The 24641-nt window shown below is 41.5% G+C and overlaps 1 protein-coding gene across 19 annotated transcripts in view; it reads right to left on the bottom strand.

Annotated features, from left to right (window-relative positions):
• Positions 1-24641, bottom strand: part of NAV2 (neuron navigator 2) — a 181309-nt gene that overhangs the window by 19057 nt on the left and 137611 nt on the right. For 13 of the 19 annotated variants that reach the window (XM_085548133.1, XM_085548132.1, XM_085548131.1 and 10 more), the window contains 14 exons: positions 20624-20762; positions 16494-16785; positions 14889-15591; positions 12502-12969; positions 11417-11482; positions 10355-10399; positions 8869-9029; positions 7906-8094; positions 5911-5963; positions 4262-4285; positions 4070-4144; positions 1548-1631; positions 890-1001; positions 534-679 (listed from right to left, as the gene is read on the bottom strand). In XM_085548133.1, the coding sequence (XP_085404259.1) occupies positions 534-679; positions 890-1001; positions 1548-1631; positions 4070-4144; positions 4262-4285; positions 5911-5963; positions 7906-8094; positions 8869-9029; positions 10355-10399; positions 11417-11482; positions 12502-12969; positions 14889-15591; positions 16494-16785; positions 20624-20762 (2557 nt within the window). The remainder of the gene's footprint in view (positions 1-533; positions 680-889; positions 1002-1547; positions 1632-4069; positions 4145-4261; positions 4286-5910; positions 5964-7905; positions 8095-8868; positions 9030-10354; positions 10400-11416; positions 11483-12501; positions 12970-14888; positions 15592-16493; positions 16786-20623; positions 20763-24641) is intronic. The other 6 variants (XM_085548135.1, XM_032445169.2, XM_015863393.2 and 3 more) reach the window with 2 other exon arrangements.

The following is a 24641-nucleotide window of genomic DNA, read 5'->3' as shown; positions in this document are numbered from 1 at the left end:
GAAAGGTAAGTATTGCAAAATCCTGAATAAGGTATGTTTATCACAGTAATTTCTTCAAATTTGGTATTTTTTTCGTGTAGAATTTCACAGTGACATTCCAGATAAAGCTCTTAAAGTGTCTAACACGTTTACTTAAAAGAAGAAAGTCCTATAATGCAAAAAGAAAAGAAAACATAGAAACAGTCTCTCATTGTGGACTTGTTCTATTTTAATGGCAAACATAGAGCTTTCCCTGAGGGGTTGGACACCATACTACTTTTAGCCAGACTGATTTTTGACAGCTCTTTCTACTTTAGGACCGGCCTTTTGGCTGTTAACATAAAATTCAATCCTACACAGCGTCAACACAAGCATATACATCACTTACAACTCAATTAAGTCTTCCAAAGGGTATTTACGCAGGATTTAAACAGCACCTAGTTCTTGTGCTGACCTGCTGCATGTGGGGAGGGAGGAGTTGAGCAGCTACATTTCACCATGCATGTTCCGACAGCTCTATGTAAACCACACACAATCCATTAACATACACTCACCCAGTTCTTCCTCTTCTTTTTCTTTGAATCACTCTCTATGTTGCTTCCCACGCTGGAGTGGCTGGTAGCACTGTTAATGCTGGAGACGCTATCCGAAGAGTGCTGCCTTCGGATCCGCAAGTCTGCGGGTTGAGCAGCTCCAGTTCCTGCACATCGACAGAGGTGGTGTTCAATATGATATCCTGTATTAATCATTTAATCTCAAATGAAGAGTTTGAAAGGGAAAAAAAAAGCACTTAAGCAATCACTAACCCCAGCTGAGGTTCTGTTTATTTCAACGCAGTGCTCCTAATGCTTATTTCTCATGAAGAGATTAAAACCTCAGACCTAAACCACTCAAATATATTACTTCTCACCTTTGCAGTTGAGCTCAGGTGTGTTGATGACACCATTAATGGCAGCCTGGGCAGCAGCATTTTGCTTCTTCAGTAGTTCAATAGTCTTCCTTAGCTCATTCAGTTCTGAGTCCTTAGAAAAGGAAACAGTGGTAATATGTCAGAAAATGCAGCTGGTACCTGGCTGCACCACCTTTCAGTCCAAGCACTGGGATTTGACAGAATTTCTGAAGTATTTATGTCCAAGGAAAGGAAAATGAAGTTTGGTATACACTTGTGGAAGCAAGATCCTCAAAAGGATGCAAAATAGCTTTGTTATTTTAAGACAAAAGATACACATGCTCTGTAATAGAGGAATAATGTATATACACGTACACTGTCCTAGAAAACATTCTGCACTTCTTTTAGACTCAAGTGTGAATGCACTGGGAAGAAATTTATTTAAGCCTTTGACATTATCTCCCATTGTTTTCGCCTGGAGCTTGGACAGGTACACTCTTTGCTGGGTAAAGGACTGGCTGGAGGGCCAGGCCCAGAGAGTGGAGTGAACAGAGTTTAGATGTTGTACAGAGGGCATTGGTTTCGTGGGAAATACTGGTGGTAGGTGGACAGTTGGACTGGATGACCTTGGAGTTCCTTTCCAACCTTGGTGACTCTGTGACTCTACTTGTACACTTGCCTTTTGTTCAGCTGTCATAGTGAGGCTCTGCAGTCTGATCGTCATGTTTCCCAGACTCTGCTCAAATGCTGCCACAAGGTGGGCCTGAAAATTAAATGACACAGAAGTGCTTGGTTCTCTCCCAAACCATATTTGTGCACGTATCTGAACACATCACCTACTGCATTTCATTGTTCATCACATCAATGATACAGAGAAAATAGCAGTGAGTCAAAGGGCTTGAGCATGTATTGTGAAAATGTTTACCAGGGTATGGCTGATATCAACAAAACCTTTCTGGCCCCTGGGAGATAAGGTCCTTTATGGAGCCCCATCTCAAGCTATTCAAGTTCATGCACTCTTCTGGGTTGTTTAAATCTGTTTACATTCTGTGATCAAGTGAAAACACACATTGCCACTCTGTCAAAACAGAATGACACACAACTGATTCCTTTTATTGAAACTCACAGATTAAGTGATAACAAACAGGCATGGAAGGCCCTCCTTGGTTACTGAGCTATGTCTCAAAGCTACTGCAAGCAATGACATGAAGGACCCCCTACCACAAAATGCAGGGAATAGAAATGATACAAAACAACCCATGGCTCTAAACATCTCTTGCTGTTCATTTTTCAACTCAGGCTAAACCTTTTGTATCAATATTTCCCCCATGCATTCAGAATTTGCACAACAGAAAACCAGAACTGGAGTTTGAAACAGAAAATTAAAGGTTAGAGGATAGGTTTGATTCAGAGAATTTTCAGGATTCCCTTGAATGCTTCTAATCTTTAATTAAAAAGTGAAGATCTGTATCATCTGTACTACAACAATTATAAGAACTCCAAAAACCTGTAGGAAGATGCTGTAAAAAGTTCCAGTGGCCAGGGACATTTGTTTAACTTTTCTGAAGCAGCGAAGCATTGACACTGATGTTAGAACTAAAACCATGTTACAGAGGTGAAATACACAGACAACACTATTGAGGTCCTGTGGCTAGTCTGCAAGCTGCTCCATCAGCTGATGCTCTGCAACTAACTCCGTGGTCTCTGAGTACCTGGGGGCACCTGACTTGCTATAAAGGTCCAACCTGCTGAATACTATCCAGAACCTCCTGGTGCTTGGATGGTTCCCATGACAGCAGGGTTGGAGCTCAATGATCTTTATGTTCTACAATTATCACAACTCCATCATTTTTCAACTTAAAATCTACTTGAAACAACAAAACTGTGTCAAATCTTTCCAAGCAGAAACAGACATCATCTCAACTAAATATATCCATATGGCACAGCCTTTCACAGAGTCATTCCAGACTTGGTCATCATCAGCACACAGCTGACTTACCCTAAATAATAGCTCTCACATTCACACTGCAAACGAACACGAACAGTACAATAACACAGAGATGTGCACCTCTCATTCCCACCAGCCCCTATGAAAATAAGCAGAGCTGAGGCTGTGAGAAAATAACAAGTAAGCTAAACCATTACTACACGTGTTTGAAAACGTAAACATTTATTTAAGAAGCAGACTGCAAAGTTTCTATTGGGAGGGAAGAGTGGGGTGTGGGGGTGAAACAGTGTTCTGTAATACTCATCAAAACACAGCAAACATTTAAAAAGAGAGAAAGGTGATTACATGGATTAACAAACAGCACATGTAAGGGGATCTTGCCAAGTTTAGTATTCCACCTATTCAAAGAGCTGATGGACACCAATGTCCTCCTCAGTAGCATGTGCTCTGACATTTATCTATTCCCACAACCGAGGATGTCAGTATGACCCAAGCTGATGACTGTTCATCTGCTGCTTGTTTACTCTAGACCTGCTTATTTTTGCAGTAAGCTTCTGTTTTTCAGATTACTTCGATCTGTGACTCCAGAATAGAACACACAAATAAACTTGCTCTGGGTCATGCATAGCATTGCCTCAACACTTCCTGGCTTCAACTGTTTTTTTCTCCAAGTGTAAACACCAAATTCCAGAGGCACTGCCTACACTGGCAAAAATGAGGTACATTCATTCTTAAGGCCATTGCAAATTAATTCTCACAGCCCCTTATGCCATTGTTACCATGATTCCATCAGCCCACTTCTTTATGGAATAGGAAAACATAATGTTTTGCAATGCAGGTTTCTACCGTTTCTTATTCCTACCAGTTTCAGCCATTGTTTGTAGCTCACCACACTTAAATATCGAAACAAGACACTACTTAGAAAGTAACAAACAAGAGTCAGCCTTCAACGACTTTCTCATTATCTGAGGATGCTGTTTTTATCAGACTTCTAAAGCAAAGCAAACATTCTAATTCAGTATATAAGGGAAGGCATAAGGTAACTCTGTAGGACTGAGCATGTTAGCTTTCCTAAGGTCCCACATATGAATGCAGTTATTCTTTTAAAATACACAGGTAATAGAAAATAAATATTACACACATTTGTGTTGCTGTTCAGGTTTTTTGTTTTTTTTTACTAACAAAATCTGCAGTAGTAATTAATGCATTACATGCATTCCCTGCTCAGAGTTAATTCTTTGAGTTGTACTCACATTTGCAGTTAGCTGAGTTGTCAGCGCTGATACTTTCTCTTGGGACGCATCCAACTCTCTTCGTAGCTTGCGAATCTGTGTATTTTAAGAGATCTCTTTACTGTACCATGATATGAAGCAGTAGAACAGTAAGACAAAAAAGGCGTTGTCTTGACAGTATATTTATGCTTGTCAAACACAAACCGCTCTTACCTCTGATTGGCATTTCTCTTCAGGCTATAAAATAAAACCAGAGGAAAATATATGAGGACATTACAACAGAACCAGTACAACAACCTTAACTACTATTATCATTATCATTAATATGATTTTCAAGAACTCGAGTAATAATTTCTTATTTAGGATTTTCATGTCTATACTCCATCTTAGATTATTTGCTTGAGATAAAGAAAGCAGGCTGCTTGTACAGCACCTCCTCCTACGTGAAGGAATCTGTCTCCACTTCCCAATTTGTCAGCCAGCGCACCACTGAGTCTGAGCTGTGAAAGGCTGAAGTCCTGGTTAGTGCAAAAGGAATTTCATGAGGCTCAGAAGAGACAGGACTGACAAAGACCATGGGAGATCCTTGGCAATTCGCTACCTCGCATGCTCAGCCCTCCATGGGATGGCGGTCATGCTTTTGCATTCAACAGCAATCTGAAGAAAATTACTACCACTTGGTGCTGTCTAGGCACCGTGATGATGAAAAATTGAGGTCACACAACTAGTTATCTGAGTATGTAAAGTGGATGCATTGACCATCCACTGCGGTCAGGAGGACAAAATTTTGGCTACTGTGGCTTGTTTCTAACCAAAGCTATCAGCAAGGAGAAGGACAGAGTAAAAAGTCACACATCCCACTACTCTTACGTAAACATGTCCAGTACCAGCCACTGTGAAAATTATGTTTGTCAAACCACACTATTAAGAACCACTTGGGCTTGGACAGAAAGCACATGAACCAGAAACGTAAGCAGTAGCTTCTGACTACTCTCCTTGTGGCTCTTGTGGCTACAAGGAAAGGTCTGTTTTCCATCCTTCCACTCTGTTATCTGTTTTGGCTGCACACAGACCTTGCTTGAGGCAAGGTTCGTAATGGAAAGCAATATTTTCAAATGATTATCAACGCCTTAAGGCCATGTTACACATGTTCTTTGCTTATCAGTGAAACAAATACAAGAAATAACACTATGCTGGCTGGCTGACTTCATAAACAGTTATGCGTGGTCTTCCAAGAGCAAGTCCTTCCATGTTCTCACCAGGTGTCACTTTGTCTTGTTTCAGCTGTGAATATGTGCTAACTGTGGAGCTGCATCATTCTTGCATCATGATTTGAACTGAAAGATTCCGTTCAATTCACATGCATTTCGCAAGTAATTATCTATCATTCATTTCTTCTAAAAAGACCAGTTTATAGGAATCTCCTAAATTGTGATCACAGCATGCCAGGAATGCACGATCCAGTTTTAATCTGTCTAGCTTGGATACCGAGGGCACTGAACAACTTATTCAAGCTTCATCAGTAGTAAAACACAAGGTTAGAATGACTTGAAGCATCCAAATTTGTTGTATGAAATAATTAAGTTCAAAGATCCTCAATTCTGCTGAGGTCTCTAGCAGCAACATCTATTCAGCAGAGTTGTTAAAGCACTGACTCAAACAACAAACTGCTGCTTTTACACCATTATCAACTCTGTTTAATAAGGATGCTGCTAAATATCTACATGCATCTTTATGAAGACCAACATTTCTTTCATAGCCAGCATTCCTCCTCCTTGAATGGCAGAAGTAACATGTACAAAAAGACTAGTTATTCACCAACTCTGATTAACAAAGCGAAACAATCATTCCATTATACTCACTGTTGAATAAATAGATGACGTACTGGACACCAAAGAGAGAGAAGAACCATGCACTGGAGGAAAGAAAATAAACAAACTGTATAAAGTGACCACACATTGGACACCACAGATCTCTTTTACCAGCTATTTGCCTACTGAGGAAATACTTCCATCATCACCCATCATAAACTTAATTACATCATTGCACAACGTTCAGCTGGAAGAAGAGACGGCCAGAAAGCATAATCCATAAACTCCAACTTGGTAAAGCTGTTTCAACAACTGAATACTACAAGTTTTCTGAGGGGGAGAGGTGCCACTGCCAAGATTAAAAAGGAATGTTTCAATGAAGATTTATTTAGAATGAAGTATTTCAGCAGCCTCATCTTAAGACTCAGGAGAAAGAGAAAAGTATAAAGCAGGACAAATAACAGAAGTAAGCCTAACTGCTTCACCTTTGGCATTACATGAGACGAGAGGGAGGCTGTTTTGTTTAAGCAGTCCAAACACAGACCAGGATGGAGATGACCTGAGAGGAACAAGAAGATCTAGAGCACCTCCATCAGAAATCACTACAGTGGAGGCTCAGCACTGTCTTCTGAAACATCTCTCTCTTCCTTCACTAGCTACAATGGAGCTGTCTCATGGGTGGTCATGATCTGAACACTCCTTTCTAAGCACACTGTTCAGAACAACTACCTGAAGCTACAATCTGAGCTACCGAAACATGCATGATTACTTTTCCTTGCCTTATTTTTAGAAACAAAATACTGAAGCCTTCATTCAAACTTCAGATAACTTCACACCAATCAGATGAAATCTTTTCCTCTCATCTAAATACTCCAGCAAATAAAAAGAAGAAAAATTAAAAAAAAAGCTGAGAAAAGTTGGGCTCTAATTAGCTACTGAAATTCTCCTACACTCAAAATAAATGGGTTTAGTTTTCACATTGACTTTATATCCTAAGGCGAGGCTGGAAAGAGAAGTAAACAACATTTAAGTTGGCTTCTGGAAGAATTTAAGACAATGAAAAGGAAAAAAACCCACAATAAAGCAAAAAAAAACCCTCACACCCATTTGCTGTTTCTTAATAATGTTCTCAATTAAAATGATCTTTATAGTGCGATGTTAAGGACTGCACTGCAGTAAGACCATAAGAATAACCAGCAGGAGTCAAGCCCAAGGTCTGTCTAATCACATGTTCCATGTCTGGCTGCAACGACAGCAAATGCTTAGGGAAAGAAATGTGACAAGGCAGATTCTTGCTGATTTTTCACCAGGTAGACCTTTCTATCTTCTGGGAACCAGCAGAGACGGTAATTCCTGAGATGGAAGCTGCATTCACACCATTATTTTTCATGGTCACTATAATACATCATTAAGTGTAAATCATCCGAGATGTCTGTGTCAAGAGCAACCAAGGAATTAATGCTTTTGTGCAATGGCTACTTTAAGACTATTTAATTAGGAGCCTGAAGGCAGCTATGCTCTTCATGTGATTCCTGTTCGCTGCAGTTAACATGCATCTGCGTGCAGACTACAAACTCAGATTGTTTTGGAACTGTTATTTGAACCCTACAGGGGTTATTCTTCTCATTTTCAACCCCTAATGAAGATCCTCAGCCATGGACCTCTAAAATACAATTGCACATATTGGTGTTACAGTAATAGGCGTGCACAAACACTCGGGATGTAACGCGATAGGCCCTCCCTTGCTTGGTTATACATATGTAGAAGGGGTGTAGATGAAGTGGAAAACATATATAAGGGACTTTTACAGTCAAATAAATGCCATTTTACTGCTCACCACATTGGTGTAATGAAAAGCATGTAATTTGGTTGTGGCCGTCAAAGCACCTTACCGAGGGACGTGGCTTATAAGGTCACAAGATTAAGGTAACACACAGAAAACTGCTCTGAAATGACCCATGTGCTGAAATGAAGCACTAAATTTACATTTGGTTTAGGAGAGAATGTCATCTTCTGCTCATTTCCAGCACCACACACTGTACTGACCTTCTTCAAAGCCATCACGGAACGAGCCAGATCTGCTCATTGTCCTGCTCTTCTCATCCAAGGACATGGAGCTGTTCCTGAAGCGTATGTCACTATAGGGGTCATAGGGACCATCTGCATTGGAAAGGCTGTGGGTCCGCAGCATAGTTGGATTTGACAGGCTCATCTGGGCTGCAGTGGTTGGGCTTGCTGTGAAGCACAGAATAAATGGCAATTTATTTGCATGGTCAAAAATGTTCACGCTCCATGCTGGTGCAGCTATCAGAAAACATTTAAGACATAAATTTTTCATGTCATCCACTTGAGACTTCATTATGTTTCTAATTTCAATGGATTCAAATAAGATGCATGCAAATCGAACTAATAAATAAGAAAACTCCAGTAAATAAGGTCATTCTAAACATTGCATGATAAGTCCATGCTTCTATAGGCAAACTCAGTAATACCTCATAGGCATGAATTAATTCTCATTTAATTTAATATTTTGCTAACACAGAACAGGCCTCATCTCCTTAGAAGCCTTCAGGTTCCCAGAAAATGGTATTCTTGCAGAATTTTCAGATGAAAAGATAGCACAGAAACCTCAATTCTGCCTCAAGAGCCATTGATCTCCCAGCCAGTGCTTAGAGTATAAAACTTCCATTCCTGTTTTCACATTCTCAGTTTTCATTCTATCAAACACAGCAAGCTGAGATATTAACGAATGGCTCTGCTTAATAGCTCACGATTTAGATTAAGGCATCTGATGACTCCAAGGGAAATACTTTCAGACGTGACTGTAACTATGCCACCTTTGGGCACACAAGACACCAATGCTGATTAGTCACACTAATTTCAACCCAAGTGCTTCCTGAAGGTTCAAAATGGTACTTGGAGCTGCTGTGAGAGCATTACGTTACGTCACGTGCTATTTTCAAAGCACACAAACTATTTCCATGATTCTCAAAACACAGAGTTATTCACCAAGCTGGGAGAAGTTAAATCTAGTTCCAGAAGGTGACGTTATGCTGGATCCCGATGAAAATGGAGAATTGCCAGCAGTGTCCTGGAGCCCTCCTGCTGAATGCGACCGTAGCCATTCTTTTGCATCTTCCTGGCTACGAAGTTGGGAGGAAGGAGTGTACCTGCACAAAGCAAACAGGCTCTTTCAAAATGAACTCTGGCAACTACTGAATAAAGAAAGATGAACAAACGAACAAACAAACCATGGAATGTCACAAAGCTCGAGGAGGGGGAGAGGAAACAAAAGGAGGAAAAGCTTTCGTATAAAATTTAAAGACTTCTCCTTTCCTACAGCTTCAGCAACAACCAACAAACAGTTAGCAAAAAGCTAATGATAGGAATTGTGTAGTGCAGTATTGCAGAATCAAGTGCAGTGTGTGTTACATAGGTATGACTGAAAAACAAAGACATAGCTTGGAAAAGCCTCCCTTTCCTTAGGATATGCCCAAACGTATCCTTATAGTAATATTCTGGTGCTAAGATTAGCTGGATTTATGTCATACGACATATCAAATTCTAGTCAAGAAAGCCATTATCAGATTTTAAAACAAGTTGGGAACCTAATAATTTACACTACACAGACATTAAAGGGAGGTGCATCTCATCTCAAAATGAAATTAAATCATTTAAACAATTAAATAATCAACACGGAGACTACACTGAGCCTTTTTTGAAGGCAAACTTGAGACATGTATCAGTTAATTAAGAATGGGGGGTTTCTGCACGATTGATACCTACCTCTTCAGCACTCAAACGTTTCATTCTTAAGAGAGAGTCTTTATATATTAGAGACACACTCAACTACCACACAAACATTTTAAACAAAATTCCAGTTTAAGAAAGGCTTTTAGCACTCAGCCTCAGGGGATAAAGCTGCTATGAAGAATGATGCATAGAGCACAGAACAAATTGCAGCTGCCATTTCAAGGCATCAACTTAAGAGTTCCTGCAAGCTGCATTAAGCAGTTCTGGAGTTCTAAACTGTTTGATATATTTTCCAAAGTGAATATGTCCATATCCATTCTGAAAGGTTTAGGATGATACTGAACGTATCTTCTGCTTTTGTATGAACACCAAGGACCCTGGGGTGAACATAATCTCATGTCACTGCATGTAAGAGCCACAAAAGCACAAAATTATTGCTTCCAAAGCGAGCCTAGTGATGGTTGATGAGGTGCTTTCCAGCAAAAGCCACAACTCTTGTTTAAGCAGACAAGCCACTGGATGAATAGAAAGAAAAAGCACAGTAGATAATGACCTCCTTTAAGAAGTAAAGAAAAAAGAAAGAGAGAAGGAAAGAAAGGAAGGAAGAAAGAAATAAGTAAGATTGTTGCCACCTCTTGCAAACACTGCGACCATCACCACCAGCCACAACAGAAACAGAAACACAAGGCAAACTCCAAAGCCACCACAAAAGCTGTGTTAAACTGCACAGAAACACCAATACCTGAGTCCCTTCTTAGGCAAAGTGTTCCTATCAAGATGTGGGTCGCTGCAGAAAAGTTAAAAGAGAAGAACTTCAGAGAAGGACAACAGGGAAGGGTTAAGATCAGAGTGAAGAAGGGAGTGCAAACATCTGCATCACCTCTTCAGAGGCAAAAAGTGCTGGGGCCTTTCTACAGGAACATGCAAAAACCTCCTTCCCCAGGTGTGGTTTTTCACAGGCATGCAGCTGACACCATGCTAATGAAGCTCATCTGCTCACAAACTGATTCTGCCATTTCTCCCGTCCACAATGAACGTAAAAATACTGTGTGTGAAGCATAAGCTTAAAAATCCCCATTTTGGCAGGATATTGCTGAAAACTGATGAGAATCTGCTTGTCAGAACCACCTTCCTGCCTGCTCAGCACTAAACATAGGGAATGCAGCCCGATATTACATTGCAGCTGCGTGCTATGGGGACTAACAGGATCGAGCTGTTTAAATGTACTAATCTCAGCTTAAATTTTGTCAGCAAACTGAAACGTTTCAATTCAGGTCATCTTTTCTCAGCTTTTACATTCATTTTTAGAAGGTTGGTTGAGCCCAAGCCCCCCCACAAAACACTCACGTACCAAACTGCAATAAGGGACTGACAACACTGAATGACACTGGGACTTCACGACATAAGTGACAAGCCTGAAACGCAGTGAGAAAAGCAGCATGCCAGAAGGATGCTGAAATGCTAGTGAGAGTTTCAAATGACAGAACAAAAATTGGCAAAGAAATGAGCAAATGTTCAGAAAGAAAAAAAAAAAAGCCAACCAACCATCCCAAATCAAAAGATGTTCCCAGTATCAAGAGCAACGAGAAGAACATGCCAACTCTGCCATATGCTGTAATCCAGATTTAGGTAGATAAACGGGGTGTTTGAGTGCACTCTCACTGGCATGTCTTTGTATCAGTTCACAGCTGAACAATGAACACAGCAGGGGACTCGACTGAGCACATCTTTCACAATTCGTGTCACCACGATGGGCAACAAAACCTACAGCCTTGTGCATTCTACTGTCCTGAGACAGCATTACCTGTCCTGTCTCCTGGGCAAAGTATTTCTGCAGAATTTGGGACTAGCGGCAGGGGAAGAAAGAGGGCTAGAAGAACCAGTCCAGTAAGACAGAAAAAACATTAAAATGTCAAGAGGAGAGAACAGAAAGGAATTACAATAAAAACACAAACAGAAACCCAAACCATCAGAACATTTCATTCAGCAATAACTTCTGGCATTAAGATGCTGATGCAAAAATTGGGTCGCTTGACTATGTAATTAGACATCAGGATACAGCTTATTTCCAACACTTGCGGGGTACCACCTTCTAGAACAGAGCATGCCCTGCGGGTCTCTGTCTGTTTTATCCAGATACCAGCTGAACATGCTGGAAAAGCAGTCCTGTTCCCTCCTCCCTAATCAGCCTGCTCCCCACTCCTACCAGCTACTGATGACAGCTGGGAAACCAATCAGCCTGAAATACAATTCAAGTGACCATTTTCCAATTGGATCCAAATCCCAGCTGGTCTGTGCAATGCATTCACACGAACACCTCCACCAGAAGAATGCAGAGGGCAGCTGGAGATGGGATAGAGGGCAGGAGGGAGAGGCAGAGAAGGGATCAAAGCCGTACAGGGAGACAGGGACTTTTCAGCATGAGCTCGAATCTAAAAGCTTGTCAAATCACATCTTCTTTTCATAAACTGTTGTCATCATCACAACACGCAAGCACTGGAAGCCCAGATTCTACCTTAATTGAATGTTATGAACGTGAAGTTCAACAAGAAGCTTCTCAAATTAAAACTGTCATAACGAACAGATCAAGTAACTCAGGAAAGATATGTGATGCAACATTCATATATTAAGTATAATACAGTAAACAGGAAAAGCTGTCATATTGATTACCACAGCAGATGAAAAATCTCACCTGAACATATCCGCTTGCTCTGAACTGGGTTCCTTTCCTAGAATGGTTACTTAGTTTGTTCTAGTAATCTCATTCAATACCATCTCACAAGAAGCACAACTTGAACTGCAACTACGCTCTTGCCTACTGCTGAGAGAACCTCACTCACTCTGGAAATACATATGAGTATATGGAGATGAGAGAAAATAACTACTAACCTTTCAGACAGTGTGGTCTTAACGCTGTTGGTTCGGACAAAAGGAGTCAGAGAATCATCTTTAGAGGCTGGAATCAAGCTACCGGAGGAGTTATGGCTCAGCCCACCTCCACTGCTCAGAGAGATATCAATGGATTCACAGCTGGTATGAAGACTGCTGACGGACTGATAACCAATGCCATCCTTGCTAACAGCTGAAGAGCTACTTGCGTTGGTGCCCCACGTTAAACTGTTGGAAGGAGCTGAATGTGCAGAACTGGGACTAGAAGCTAGTGGAGACTGGTTCAAATCTGTGTTCTTACTATAGAGAGGACTGCTGCCCCCGCTGCTTAGTATACCACTGCCAGATGGTGAATCAAGATTACCCTGCTGGTTCATAGTAGCATGAGGATTGGAGATGACTACTGAATTTTTCATATTTTCTGCTGTTGTGATGGGAACTTGCTTACTAGGCTTTCCACCAAAAAGTCTGTAAAAAAAAAAGACAGTATGAAAAATACATAACATGGAATATTAAACGCAAAGGTATATTATCTTTTATCTCAGCATTTGACTAAGAGAATGCAGGCATTCACAAACCTGCAGAGATTTGGCAAACTTGGCCTATCTAGACCCCATGTCTACATTTCAAGGCTGAGAAAAGACACAGGCAAAACTTCATGCAACCCATCTCAACTGAATGTGAGAATAAAGCTCAGAGTCTTCTCAGTCGCCATTCTAGAAATCAGTAACAAGTGGAAGAGGTCGAATTCAACTCTGATGAATACGTCTCTATTTAGACAGCCTGGTAAAAACTCAAGAATGAAATCTGAGATCAAATAACGGAGCAGTGAAATTCAGCATCAGCATCTTCTCTTTGAGGTTGAATGTGTTTCTAATGCAGTATTTCAATTATGGCTAGCAACGTGGCTTTCTATTCATCAAAAAATAAATCAATCTGCAATCAAAAAATCAATTGAATTTCCAGATTTATGTGCCGAGGTATACAACACTGAAAATCTGCATTTGCCATGCAGCATGCCTTAGAATTGAAAGGTCTATCTGTGTTTTTCATTTTAAAGGAGTCACTGATGAAGATTAAACATCCTACAAGACATGGCTAATCTAAAGATAACTAGGAATAAAACAAATGAAGTATCTGGAATTACCCTCGCCAAATGCTCTTCAAAGAAAACCACTCATCTAAAAAGAAACAGCTTACAACTCTATGAAGCTTTAGCCTAAGCTGCCATCACAGCCATTATGCTTGCACTGGTGCTTCAGATGGAATGCAGCTTTATCACATCACTGCAAGCAGGATGATGTAGCGTAACTGTATGGGTATCATGGTGTCAAGACAAAATGAAATGCAAAACACTGCAACTTGAAACAGACAAGCTACTCGATGTCAAATTAAACTGAAAAATTATATTAATGAAACCTTTCACTAATATCAGACTTTGATGTCAAGAAATTAATGCCTGCCCAACTCAGCTTTCATGTTAAAGTAACGTGTGGGGCAACGATGGAGAAATAGAAGGCAAGTAAGACACCTGTTCAAAAATACCACTGAGATAAGAGATTTCAACCCAGCTTAGACAGGAATTTCTTTTAGGCTTCTTTGTATTTGAATAACCCGCTATTATGAGTGTTACAAAAGCTATTTTATATCTAAACTCTGTATCTTAGGTTCAGAAAATCAATGTTGAATAAACGATCATAGATCAGACATACAGAACTGCAAAATTTCTGAATCTCTTTGTGTTCACTCCCTATTCTCAAGTCCAGAGACTATTACTGTGGTTCCAAATCCATCCTTGGTGTTTCTTCATTGAATCACTGAATAATACTTTCGCAACATCAACCCTGCTCACCCATATCTATACGGACTTGCTATTTCCATATCAACAGCGCATCGTACTGGGGATGAAATTATTCAAAGTAGGTGTGCCATACTGGGGATGAAATCTTACAAAGCAGGTGTCTACTGGACTGTCCTCAGAGCAGAGGACTATAGCATTTCTAGCCAAGAGCTCCTGAAGATATATGGCTGTGTATGCCCTGAGCAGAACTTCCTCTGTTCTTGAGTACGCCCAGGTCATATGAACACCATATGCACCTATTCAGCCTGTCCAATCAACAGTTCTTATGACAGAGACTCGTATCACAACTGCCCGTACTTCTACCAGACAGATTGCTTTTCTTTTCCATATGTTAAACTCTTGCTCTTGTCTCAGTGTGCTCTGTGTATTTACAACACTAGCCCAACTGTTTATGTGAAATTAAATACAAAGACCTTCATGTAGGACACTAAGCGCTCCTCAAAATACAGCCAGACCTGGCTCAAAGAGTCCTGGACCATTCAGCTCTAACTAACATCATTTCACAATCAATGAATTTATTGCCTACCTGCGCAAAGTGGGAGAGGCCACATCAGGGTACTTGGCTCCTTGCTGGTGAGTACTTTGAGCTCCACTAGAAGCAGTCTGTGATGCAGGGTTCACTTTAACAGAATTACATGAGGCCACGCTTTCGTTGTCAGACGAAATCCCTTTCTCTTTATCAGTCTGATTGACTAATCCTGGCAGAGAGCTTCCAAGAATTACCTTGGCCGGCTCTCTCATTTTAGGGACAGGCAACCCAGCTGATTTGCTGCTTATGTTGGAGTCTATGCTACTAGTGCTTGATCTATTCCCAGCTCCACTTCTGCTACTTGATTTACTGGGCCGGGGTAAGCTACGATACTGAAGGTTAGTTCGGGCACTAAGCGCTAAGTAGCCATCATCCTGGTTCTGTGAGCCATCAACACTAGTCTTCCGACCAGCGGTCCTACCCATGAGTCCAGATGACTTTGGGATTTTTCCCAGAGTAGCTGATCTACTGGTGATAGTTGCCCCACTGGCCGTAATGATAGTCATGCCTACGGCTGACCCGCTCTGTTTCTTAAATCCGAATGCATTAGCATTAGCAGCAGTTGTTCTAGAGTTACTTGTGGGAAGCTTTTTGGATTCATCACCACTGCTGCGTCCTGCATCTGATGGGGAACGTTTAACATGTCCAGCCTTAGGAGATAGTCTACCCTTTTCTGATACCTTGGCGTCATCAGTTTTCCCTACAAAAATAGAAAAAGAATTCTAATATTTAATGACTTGAAAACAGCAAGCAAATGATGAAACTCAAAGCAGCATGAAAAGCAAAAGCGTGCTAGCCACAAGAGTGTGGTTAAAAACTATGATCTAGTCTGCACTGAACTTAAAGGCCACTCTAATGAGTTATACATGCAGACTTGTCAGAGAAAGTAGCATGTTTGCCCTTCATAGCACGAAAAACAGAACAAACTTATGTAATAGTGACAGATTAGCAGCGCTCTGTAGCTACTACAGATTGATCCCTTTTTATCAGCAGAAAGAAGCTGTGTTAGGTAGAGTTATTTTCCTATAATGTATTTTTCAAGAAAATAAGTAGTGACTTCAACTTTCTTTGTGTTACAGTTGTTCACACAATCAAATAAGAGGTATTAAACTTACATTACTTGCTTATGTAAATTCAATCACTTTTCATTCACACATCTGCAAGTGCTAAAATCAACTCTAAATTTATGAGAAAGCCCAGAACTAAAAGGTGTTTTATTATAAATTAGCATGCTGGTTTAGTACTGGCTAAAAAAACCCCTCTCCTCAACCACATTCACTGTATATTCTTAAAGTTAATCGTGACTTCAAAAGCTAAAATTATATTATTCAAGCCTCATATGTTAACACTATGCCCAAAAAATAGCTTGGCTTAAGACCAGGGTTGTCTAAAAAACAACTTTCATGGTGTACAACTACAAAATACTCATTTTAAAATGAAGAGAAACAGAAATGTGGACGTACGAGTTGCCGTACAGGTTTAAAAAAATACCTAAAAATAAAAAGACAAGATTACCTGAAGTTCAGGTTCTACCTCTGTAAAGTATTCAGACTGTTTCCCCACTGAGTGCCCTTTTTGTTTGTATCTTACACCTTTTCTCACCTGTTCCAGGTGTCTTTAATGCGCCCGAGGTGGTTGAAGGTTTAGTCCTTGGTGTGGTAATGCCAACCTGAGCCGACATGCCCCGTCGCCAGGAACCCGTCTGCGAAATAACAGCATTCTTCCTACCAGAAGTGCTTTTATCAGATTCATCAGACACATCAGAGGGATTCCGCCTCCATTTAGACCCTGGCTCCATTTTTATGCCACTGTCAGATCCTCCGTCTGATTTCTTGACTTCATCGCTGGACCATAAGGAATTCCGCTCGACCTGGGAATGCTTTTCTGCATCAGTCTAGGACAGATAATGAATTACAATAGAACCTTCATAAGCACATCTTCCTTTTGAGCAGCTTCACAGAAGAGAATCATTAAACTGATTAATAAAGTCAGCACTCATCTCTAAGTACCAGTAAACACAACATGCCATTGAATAGGAAAAGTCACAGTAAGAAAAGAGCCCAACAACGTTATATCTCTTCTAATGAGGTAGGCAAAAATATAAAAAAACATACGAATTGATCCCTTTAGAACAAACAAACAGATAAAAAAGAAAGAAAAAGAATTTGGTTTATAAAGGACACATTCAGCCCTATGCCATTTATAATCCCCCTCTCAAATTTCTAAGGAACCCTTTATAGCACAGTGCCAACAAATCATTTTGAACCATTGCAGCTAACTCTCCTTTGTTCCTGCTGCTTTCCTATCTCTTGTCTGGCAATCTGATCTCCAGAGCATGATGAGGCAGCTTTATGAACAGATCTGAAGCTGTGGAATGCTGTTAATTCTGATATGCTAGAAAGACACCCAAGAACTGAAGAAGAATGAATCCCTCCTAACTTTCTAGCAACACTCAACTCTGTCTTAAATACACAAACTACATCAGTTCATCAACCATTCTCAGCTCTCACAAACTGTTTTTCCCTATGTTTGTAACATGTTCTCAATGTAATCATTTCTGTGTCTCGAGTTTCTCTAAAATCACCATTTCATGAAAACATCTCCTACACTCACACATCTTGGAAGAGAGCACAGGGGCAAGGAACAACAATCAGCCAACAGAACTATCCTAACACTGTCAATCACACGTTGTCATTAGTACCTCACTTCAAATACCTTGTCTGGAATTGCATATTTACACTGTACAGATTTGAGAGCAGGAAATACACCTACTTTATTCTAGCTTTGGTTGGCTATGACATGCTCTTGTGCTTTCCTTTTCCCCGCTTCACATCTGTAAGAGCAGTACAATCTCAACACAATAAACTGCACTACAGCAAGCCCTCTGCCTCTGCTCCCTTCAGTTCTACTTCATCTCCCACACGTAGGTTTTTTCTCCAAGCTCTTTTCCCCAGCCTTTGAAATGCTGCACATTTACCCTCTAAGCTCCTTGGCCAGAGATGTTTGCTTAATGGTAAACAACAAGAACAGCACAGAAACATGACTAAGGAATCAAAAGCAAAACATGGCGAAACCTGGCTTCCAGTTTCAGCAGAAACTCCACCCACCTGAAAGGCCTGGATTAGGTGAAAGTGGAAAACTCTGCAGCGGGACACAGCAAGACATGTAGCACGATAAACCTATTCACTAAGCTGCAAACAGATCAAATCGACCAGCGAGCTTGTGGATGTCCCCCCCTGTGGAAGCATCACGGCCAGGCTGGACAGGGCAATGAGCAACCTGGTCTAGAGGGACATGTCCCTGCCCATAGCAGGTGGTTGGAATTGGATGATATCTAAGGTCCCTTCCAACTCAAACCATTCTATGATTCTATGATAATCAGAGCAAGACACAGTGACATGGTAAGGTAAATTCTAGTTCCCTTCCCTGGCTTGCTCAGAATCAACCTGAGAACATCTTCACATCACTGCTACCAAAGGGGACTACGATAATCAATAAAGATTAAATCATGGCTGTATTTAGGGCCTGGTTCTCAGAGATGAACAAAATAAGTCTTCTTCTGGAGATGGAAGTATTCAGAAACTTTCTTTTCCACTGTGAGCACGTCCTGTTCATTGCAGAGTAACTAACTGATTTTATCAGTAGACACTGACATGTTAGAGCTCTCCCTTTGATGAGCTGTCTTATTTGTCTGAACTCCCAGCTGCACATGTGTGAGCTTCCAGCTCCCTCTTTAATTACCTGAAATCCAACTTCTGCACCACCTCAAATAGATGCGGTAGCTTAAAAGTTAAGCACCTGCTATTTACAAGAACCAAAGCAGAGGATCGCCTGAGAAGAAAAGTCCTCATCCCTGTGCAGATGTGTACCAGTCCTTTGTGGCTTAGAAGGGGAACCCAAACCCTGGCACAGGCCACCATACTCGAGATAAGGCAGAAAAAGCATATATGCAGCACTCACTATTGTCATGAGCAGTGAGGACTACTCTGGGCAACAAAAAAACAACCCTGCAGGATGTACGTAGTTCCATTGCTCTCTGCTGTCTGACTGACAAGAATAGGATTTTGTTGTTGTTGTTGAAAACAAAATATTTTATGGATAATAATTTGCAGTTGACAGTACCTAGAATAAAGAATTTCAGTCATGGAAACTGAGGAGAGAAGCAGGTCACAGACACAAATCAAAGAACTGTAAACAAACCCATGCATCTTGGCTCCCAGTTCCCTCTTTTAATGGCTATGTTCTTTACAAGCTTCAGCTCATCTTCTGCTATAGGTCTGCATTCTTTTGAATGCTGTGATAGTTGTGGAGGAGGAAGAGAAGCTCAACAACACAGATGTTGATCTCTTAGAGGTGTTTCCAAGAATCTGATCCATCAGAAGATATAAGTCAAATGAGTTTCTATTTTTTTTTCTCTGTTTAATATTTAGTCACGTCTCCTTTTTCTTCCTTTTTTTTCCTTCCCAACAGTATTACAATGCTGAGATATTAACAACTGTCAAAAAAACACCTGAGTTGCCTATGTTATTTTCCCTATTAACATACTGAAAAACATGCTTGATATATCTTAACTCCTCTCAACTTGTACAGGACTTGCATTAGCAGCTTTGAGCACACATGAAATCACCGATACACAACCAGATGCTTACTGGGAATCTTTAATGTAGGCTCAAGTATGCACTGTGGCAAGGGAACAAAGAGTAATATATGCTCGTACCACAGTCCTGCAGGCAGAGTTAAGACTTCACAGCAACCACGCTTCTACATTAGAACAGGTATTAAAAGCAAATGTAGGGTCCAGTTATGAAAAGGAAGAACAATAATATAAGAAAGAAACTGAAAAGAAAGTCATCTCTTTCCTTCTCCTCTATCTGCTGCAGTGCTAAGTCACTGCAGGGCGGCAGCTTTGACATATATACATGTAGGTTGCTGATGGATATAAAATTTATCTTCCTATGAAATGCTGCCAGAAATAAAAAGCCTGAAGTAACGTGCAGCCCCGGAAGCTGGAAATAATCTATTTCATTTGCCTAGTACATGTGCATTTCTGATGGGAGTGGAAATGATCTTCAACCTTCACGCTGACTTAATTAAATTCTATTATGTGGAAAAAAAAAAACATCACATCCTTTTCTAGAGCTAGAAGGAAAATTCCCATCTACCGTGGCATGTTCTCTGTACAGCAGTCCTGGTATGAAGGAAAAAAATCACTTGTTGCTATAACGCCACAGCAGAGATTCCACAGTTACAGAAACACAGGAAACATTCATAAATACCACATACGATATGGTGGTTACTGCTGCTTGACACTTCCTTCTCAGCAACACCAACTGCACTGAGGGTTGAGCATGGGTTCAGTTGGTCAAGTACATAAGAAAGGGGAAGGTGGTAAAGGCACATCAAAAACATGAGTGTGGACTGATTAAGGAACCTGGAGCTCAGTTCTGATGCAGTACGGTACTTAGCATGGTCAAAACAACAATAATTCTTTGCATTCTTACTGTTTTTCCTCAATCAGCTTCCCAGTTTTTCAGCCTTCACTGCTGAAAGGCTGTAAAAGCAGCTGCAAATTAGAGCAAGGTTACTGTATAACAGAAACTTATGCATTTAACCATTATTCTGTCAAGAAATTCTATCTGTGAAGGCATGAATAAACAGTTCATCCAACTTAAGACAATAATATCGACTGTGTGGATAACGCAATAAACATCAGCGTTACTCTTTTACCTTACCTGTGCATCTAAGTTTTTACGGGAGGAGGCAGGTGTGTTGGCATAAGAGCTGATAGAGGAGCTGGTGTTAATGTCATCAGTGCTGAGATTATCTATGGTGTCACTGATCCCACTGCTGACAGAGCTGCTGTCATCCCAGCTGGAGAAAAAAACAACACCACACCAAGAAAATATGGGTAAAAAAAGACAAAACATAATTCAAAAGAAAATTTTTCTTTCTCCAAGCCTTATCATACTGCTGGTTGCCAGATGTAAACAGCCTGCTCATTTTCATAACTTATCTTCATTACAGAACAAGTCTAAGTTCATACTGCTCATTGACTGTGCTGTTGCCACACAGCCTACTCTATGTCATTGGAAAGTTGGCAGCACCAATGATGTCATTCTTCTCATTGAAAGTTTGAGCAAACAAACCTTGAAGTGACCCTCGGAACGATGCCCAAAGTCCCGCACAGGGGAGGGTGTTGGCAGCAAGGTATGTGTGGGATGATATAGTGCTCACGTGCACAGCCATGATGCAGAGATGGAATGCAAACACAAGGATCTCAGGGGCAGTCTTTTGTACTTGGTTGCTACGCATGCAACCTAAATCTACAGCTCATAGCATCAGTTATGAGAGATGTTTAGAAAATAAGACAGTTCAAAGTTTGAAAGAATACATTTACCATTGGAAAAAATGCATCTCATCTCAATTACAAGCAGTTTTACTGCTATCAGCCAGTCCCATCGACTTCAGTTGGGCTATCTCAGGCATTAGAGAAATATGTAAGTGCCCTTCTGAACTGGGACATGTGCTGAATGACAAAGGTGGAAGCACGCATCTGAATGCACTGATTGCTGTGGCTTCCCCTTAAATACATCTCGGGCTTTACACCTTTCATGTGCTGATGGAGGCTACACAATACTAATGCCCATGACTATTCCGACAAGCCAAGCTTCCACCAGCCATAGGCAAGATGCTATTACATTACAAGCTCTTCACCCCACTAAGTGCCCCACTGTATTTGGTACAATGCACAGCCGTGCAGGACACTGCATCTGTCACCAGGTGGATGCATCTCCATTTGCACAGTGCTCTCACAACAACCCCAAGGGCTCTGCATAAATTCATTCACTCCTGAGTTGGAGCCTTGATGGTTAAAGCCAAAAGAAAGGATGCATAATGGGGAACCCAGCAGCCCTTGTAATTACAGTACGCTTGGCTCCCAGAGCCCCGATAACATCTTTGTAATTTAGCTGGTGCAATTAATAATGGCTGATGTCAGCAGAAGTCTACTCAGCTGCGACCTGAAGCTGGAATGTTTGGGCTTTCCTTTCTCTATTTGATCAGTTACCTGAAACTTTACTTCGATTATCGAAAACTACGTAAAATCTTTAAGTGAATTTTACAGGGCAATCATTCAACCGCTCTCTTAAAAACCATTCCCATTACTGAAAATAGCTCAAGTAAACGAGATCAAACAGCCACTAAAGACATATTGTTATAGACGAGATGAAGGTAAGGGCGCAGCAAAGCTTTAACCAATGCTGGGTAGGGAAGATAACCATCACAGCCCAATGCTAGCAATTCTGCCTTGCTATGGAAGGTAGAGCCTCTTCCTTTTTTGCAGTGGAAGTGGGCTTTCACGTTATCAGTTAGTTACCCAAAGCACAGCAAGCTCTCTCCTGCTCCTTACAAGTCCAGCAGTACCCATGGTCCCTTCCCTTCCCTTCCCTTCCCTTCCCTTCCCTTCCCTTCCCTTCCCTTCCCTTCCCTTCCCTTCCCTTCCCTTCCCTTCCCTTCCCTTCCCTTCCCTTCCCTTCCCTTCCCTTCCCTTCCCTTCCCTTCCCTTCCCTTCCCTTCCCTTCCCTTCCCTTCCCTTCCCTTCCCTTGGCTGCTCACCCTAATGTGACTAACTTCTACGGATCGCCCACGTAAAGCACTAGGTCAACTACTCCAAGCTGCTTTTTCAAACAGGTTTTCAATGCGGTTAAGCTCAGACTTGTATTTTTCTACAGTCTATCAGCACTTTCCCATCTTGCATAATCATCATCCACAGAATTGGGTCTTCTTTTGTCAGCTTGGAGGGCACATGAAACTGTCCTAAACCACCCCACAGTCCTTGACAGCAGAAACATTTGCAGTTTGCAAGTCCAAAGAAAAACGTCATTAAAATACGACTCAGTAAAGCTATTGTTTGAAGGCTGAAATCCACCCTTAGCTGTGGATGGGTGTGGATTCTAACATTGCTGGTTCTTCACTCAAAACCAAAATTACAATGAGCTGCTGAAAAATACATTTGTCAAAGACAGGGCCTTGGGGCTCTACAATATTTCAACTGGAAACATGGTAATTATCCTCTCCTACCTAAAAATTTAACTATTTATTAGTTGATAGGAGAACAAAAAAAGAATAAATCAAGGCGTAAAATGACTGAAAGAGGGGAAGGGGAAAACAAATACAGATCAATTCCGCCTGTCCATTCTGGAGCAGAATCCAATCCCTATACAACATTCCTGGCACCCAGTTAACCTGGAGGTGTAACTGGGAGCTGTTCAGTGGCCATTTGGTTTACACCACCGCCAAGCTGAAGCAGTGTTGCTGTCAAGCTGTGCTTAGCACTCATCTAAGATAACATTTCAGGATTTACATTTAAAAGACCTCTTTGTAAAAGAGAATAATTATCAGAAGAAAAGTATCCATTTGGGTCCACAAAATTAGGGAAGAAAAGGGTAGTAGAAACTAGAAACCTGCGTGCTCTTTTTGCTTAATTTTTTATATCAGTGCTAATAAGCCGTTAAAAAACAACACTAGATTTCATTTTGCCCTTAAAACTTGACAAGTTTTAGGAAATGATGTGACTTTCAGCTGAAACTACCAGTCTCTTAGCATAAAGCAGAAATTCCAATGACCATCTCTTTTGCTCCAAGACATTTCAGTCACTCGCTATCTACAGCCACTAAACAGAGCAGTCCCAGGACTGCATTAAGTTGCAAAATGCTTGGCTGGTGGAACTTGTTTTCAGGCCATTGTTCAAAACAATTGTTCCTATGGCACTACGCAGCCTGGGGGTGAGGTGATAAATCAGAGCCTTTGACCCAAATGCTGGGTGAACAATACAGCACAGCTAGCTCTGAAGAATCCAGCTCATAACACTGTAAGCAGCTACTGACCTCTGTTTCATGGGCTCGAAACTGTTTTTTTGCAACGACTTTCCTCTTGGACTGCTGCTGGCCCCCCATCCAAAACCTTCCTGTGCTGAGAGGCACGACTAGTCCCAACAAAAAGCATACAGCCCAGCACTGAGCCGGTGGCTCCCCAGTGGTCAAGTCAAAGCTGCTGGGTTGATGGCTGTCTGAAATGACCTTAGCGGTCTGTTCCAACCCATGATGACCCTATGATTCAGCTGAGCACTCGGCTCAGCTCCCTGCACTCCAGCAGCAGAGCCAGGAGTCCACAGCCAAGCACCAGCAAATGCAGCTCACAGCTGCAGCGTGCTCTTCTCTCCCTTTGGCCCCAGCCAAAGCTCCCTGGGACCGCAGGGATGAGGCCCAGCACCCAGAGCTGATACCTGGGGGATCCATCCCCTCCCAGCACAAAGGCACTATTTACAGTCGCAGCCCCAAGAAGGGGTGGCACTGACTGAAAACAGCAACGCGCTTTCTGACACAGCTCTGTCATCTGAATGCTCCTCCAGAACTGAATGCGGTGTGTGAGAGCTGAGCAGGTCACAGAGCAGCTCCTGTTACCTGGCAGCCTACTTTGGGAAACAAAGAAAAGATTCATAGCTCCGACACAAAATAAAAACGGGCTGGAACACAACGAGGGAAAAGAAGAGATTAGCTGAATTCTTAGAGCACTGACGTAACTAAACAGGGGAAGGAAAGGAACGAAGCATAGTATGGAAACAAAAACATGCAGCAGGCATGTCAGTTCCTTGCAGCAAGCAACCCACAGAGCAGCCTGGCCTGCCCTAAGCCCTGCAGTTGCACACCTTGGGCCAGGCTACCTGCCTGCAGCCCTGGCACACACAGCACG

The sequence above is a fragment of the Coturnix japonica genome, chromosome 5, assembly GCF_054131305.1.
Source record: "Coturnix japonica strain WE chromosome 5, WE-NBRP24, whole genome shotgun sequence".
Lineage (NCBI taxonomy): Eukaryota > Metazoa > Chordata > Aves > Galliformes > Phasianidae > Coturnix > Coturnix japonica.
This window is presented reverse-complemented; position numbering and strand designations above follow the sequence as displayed.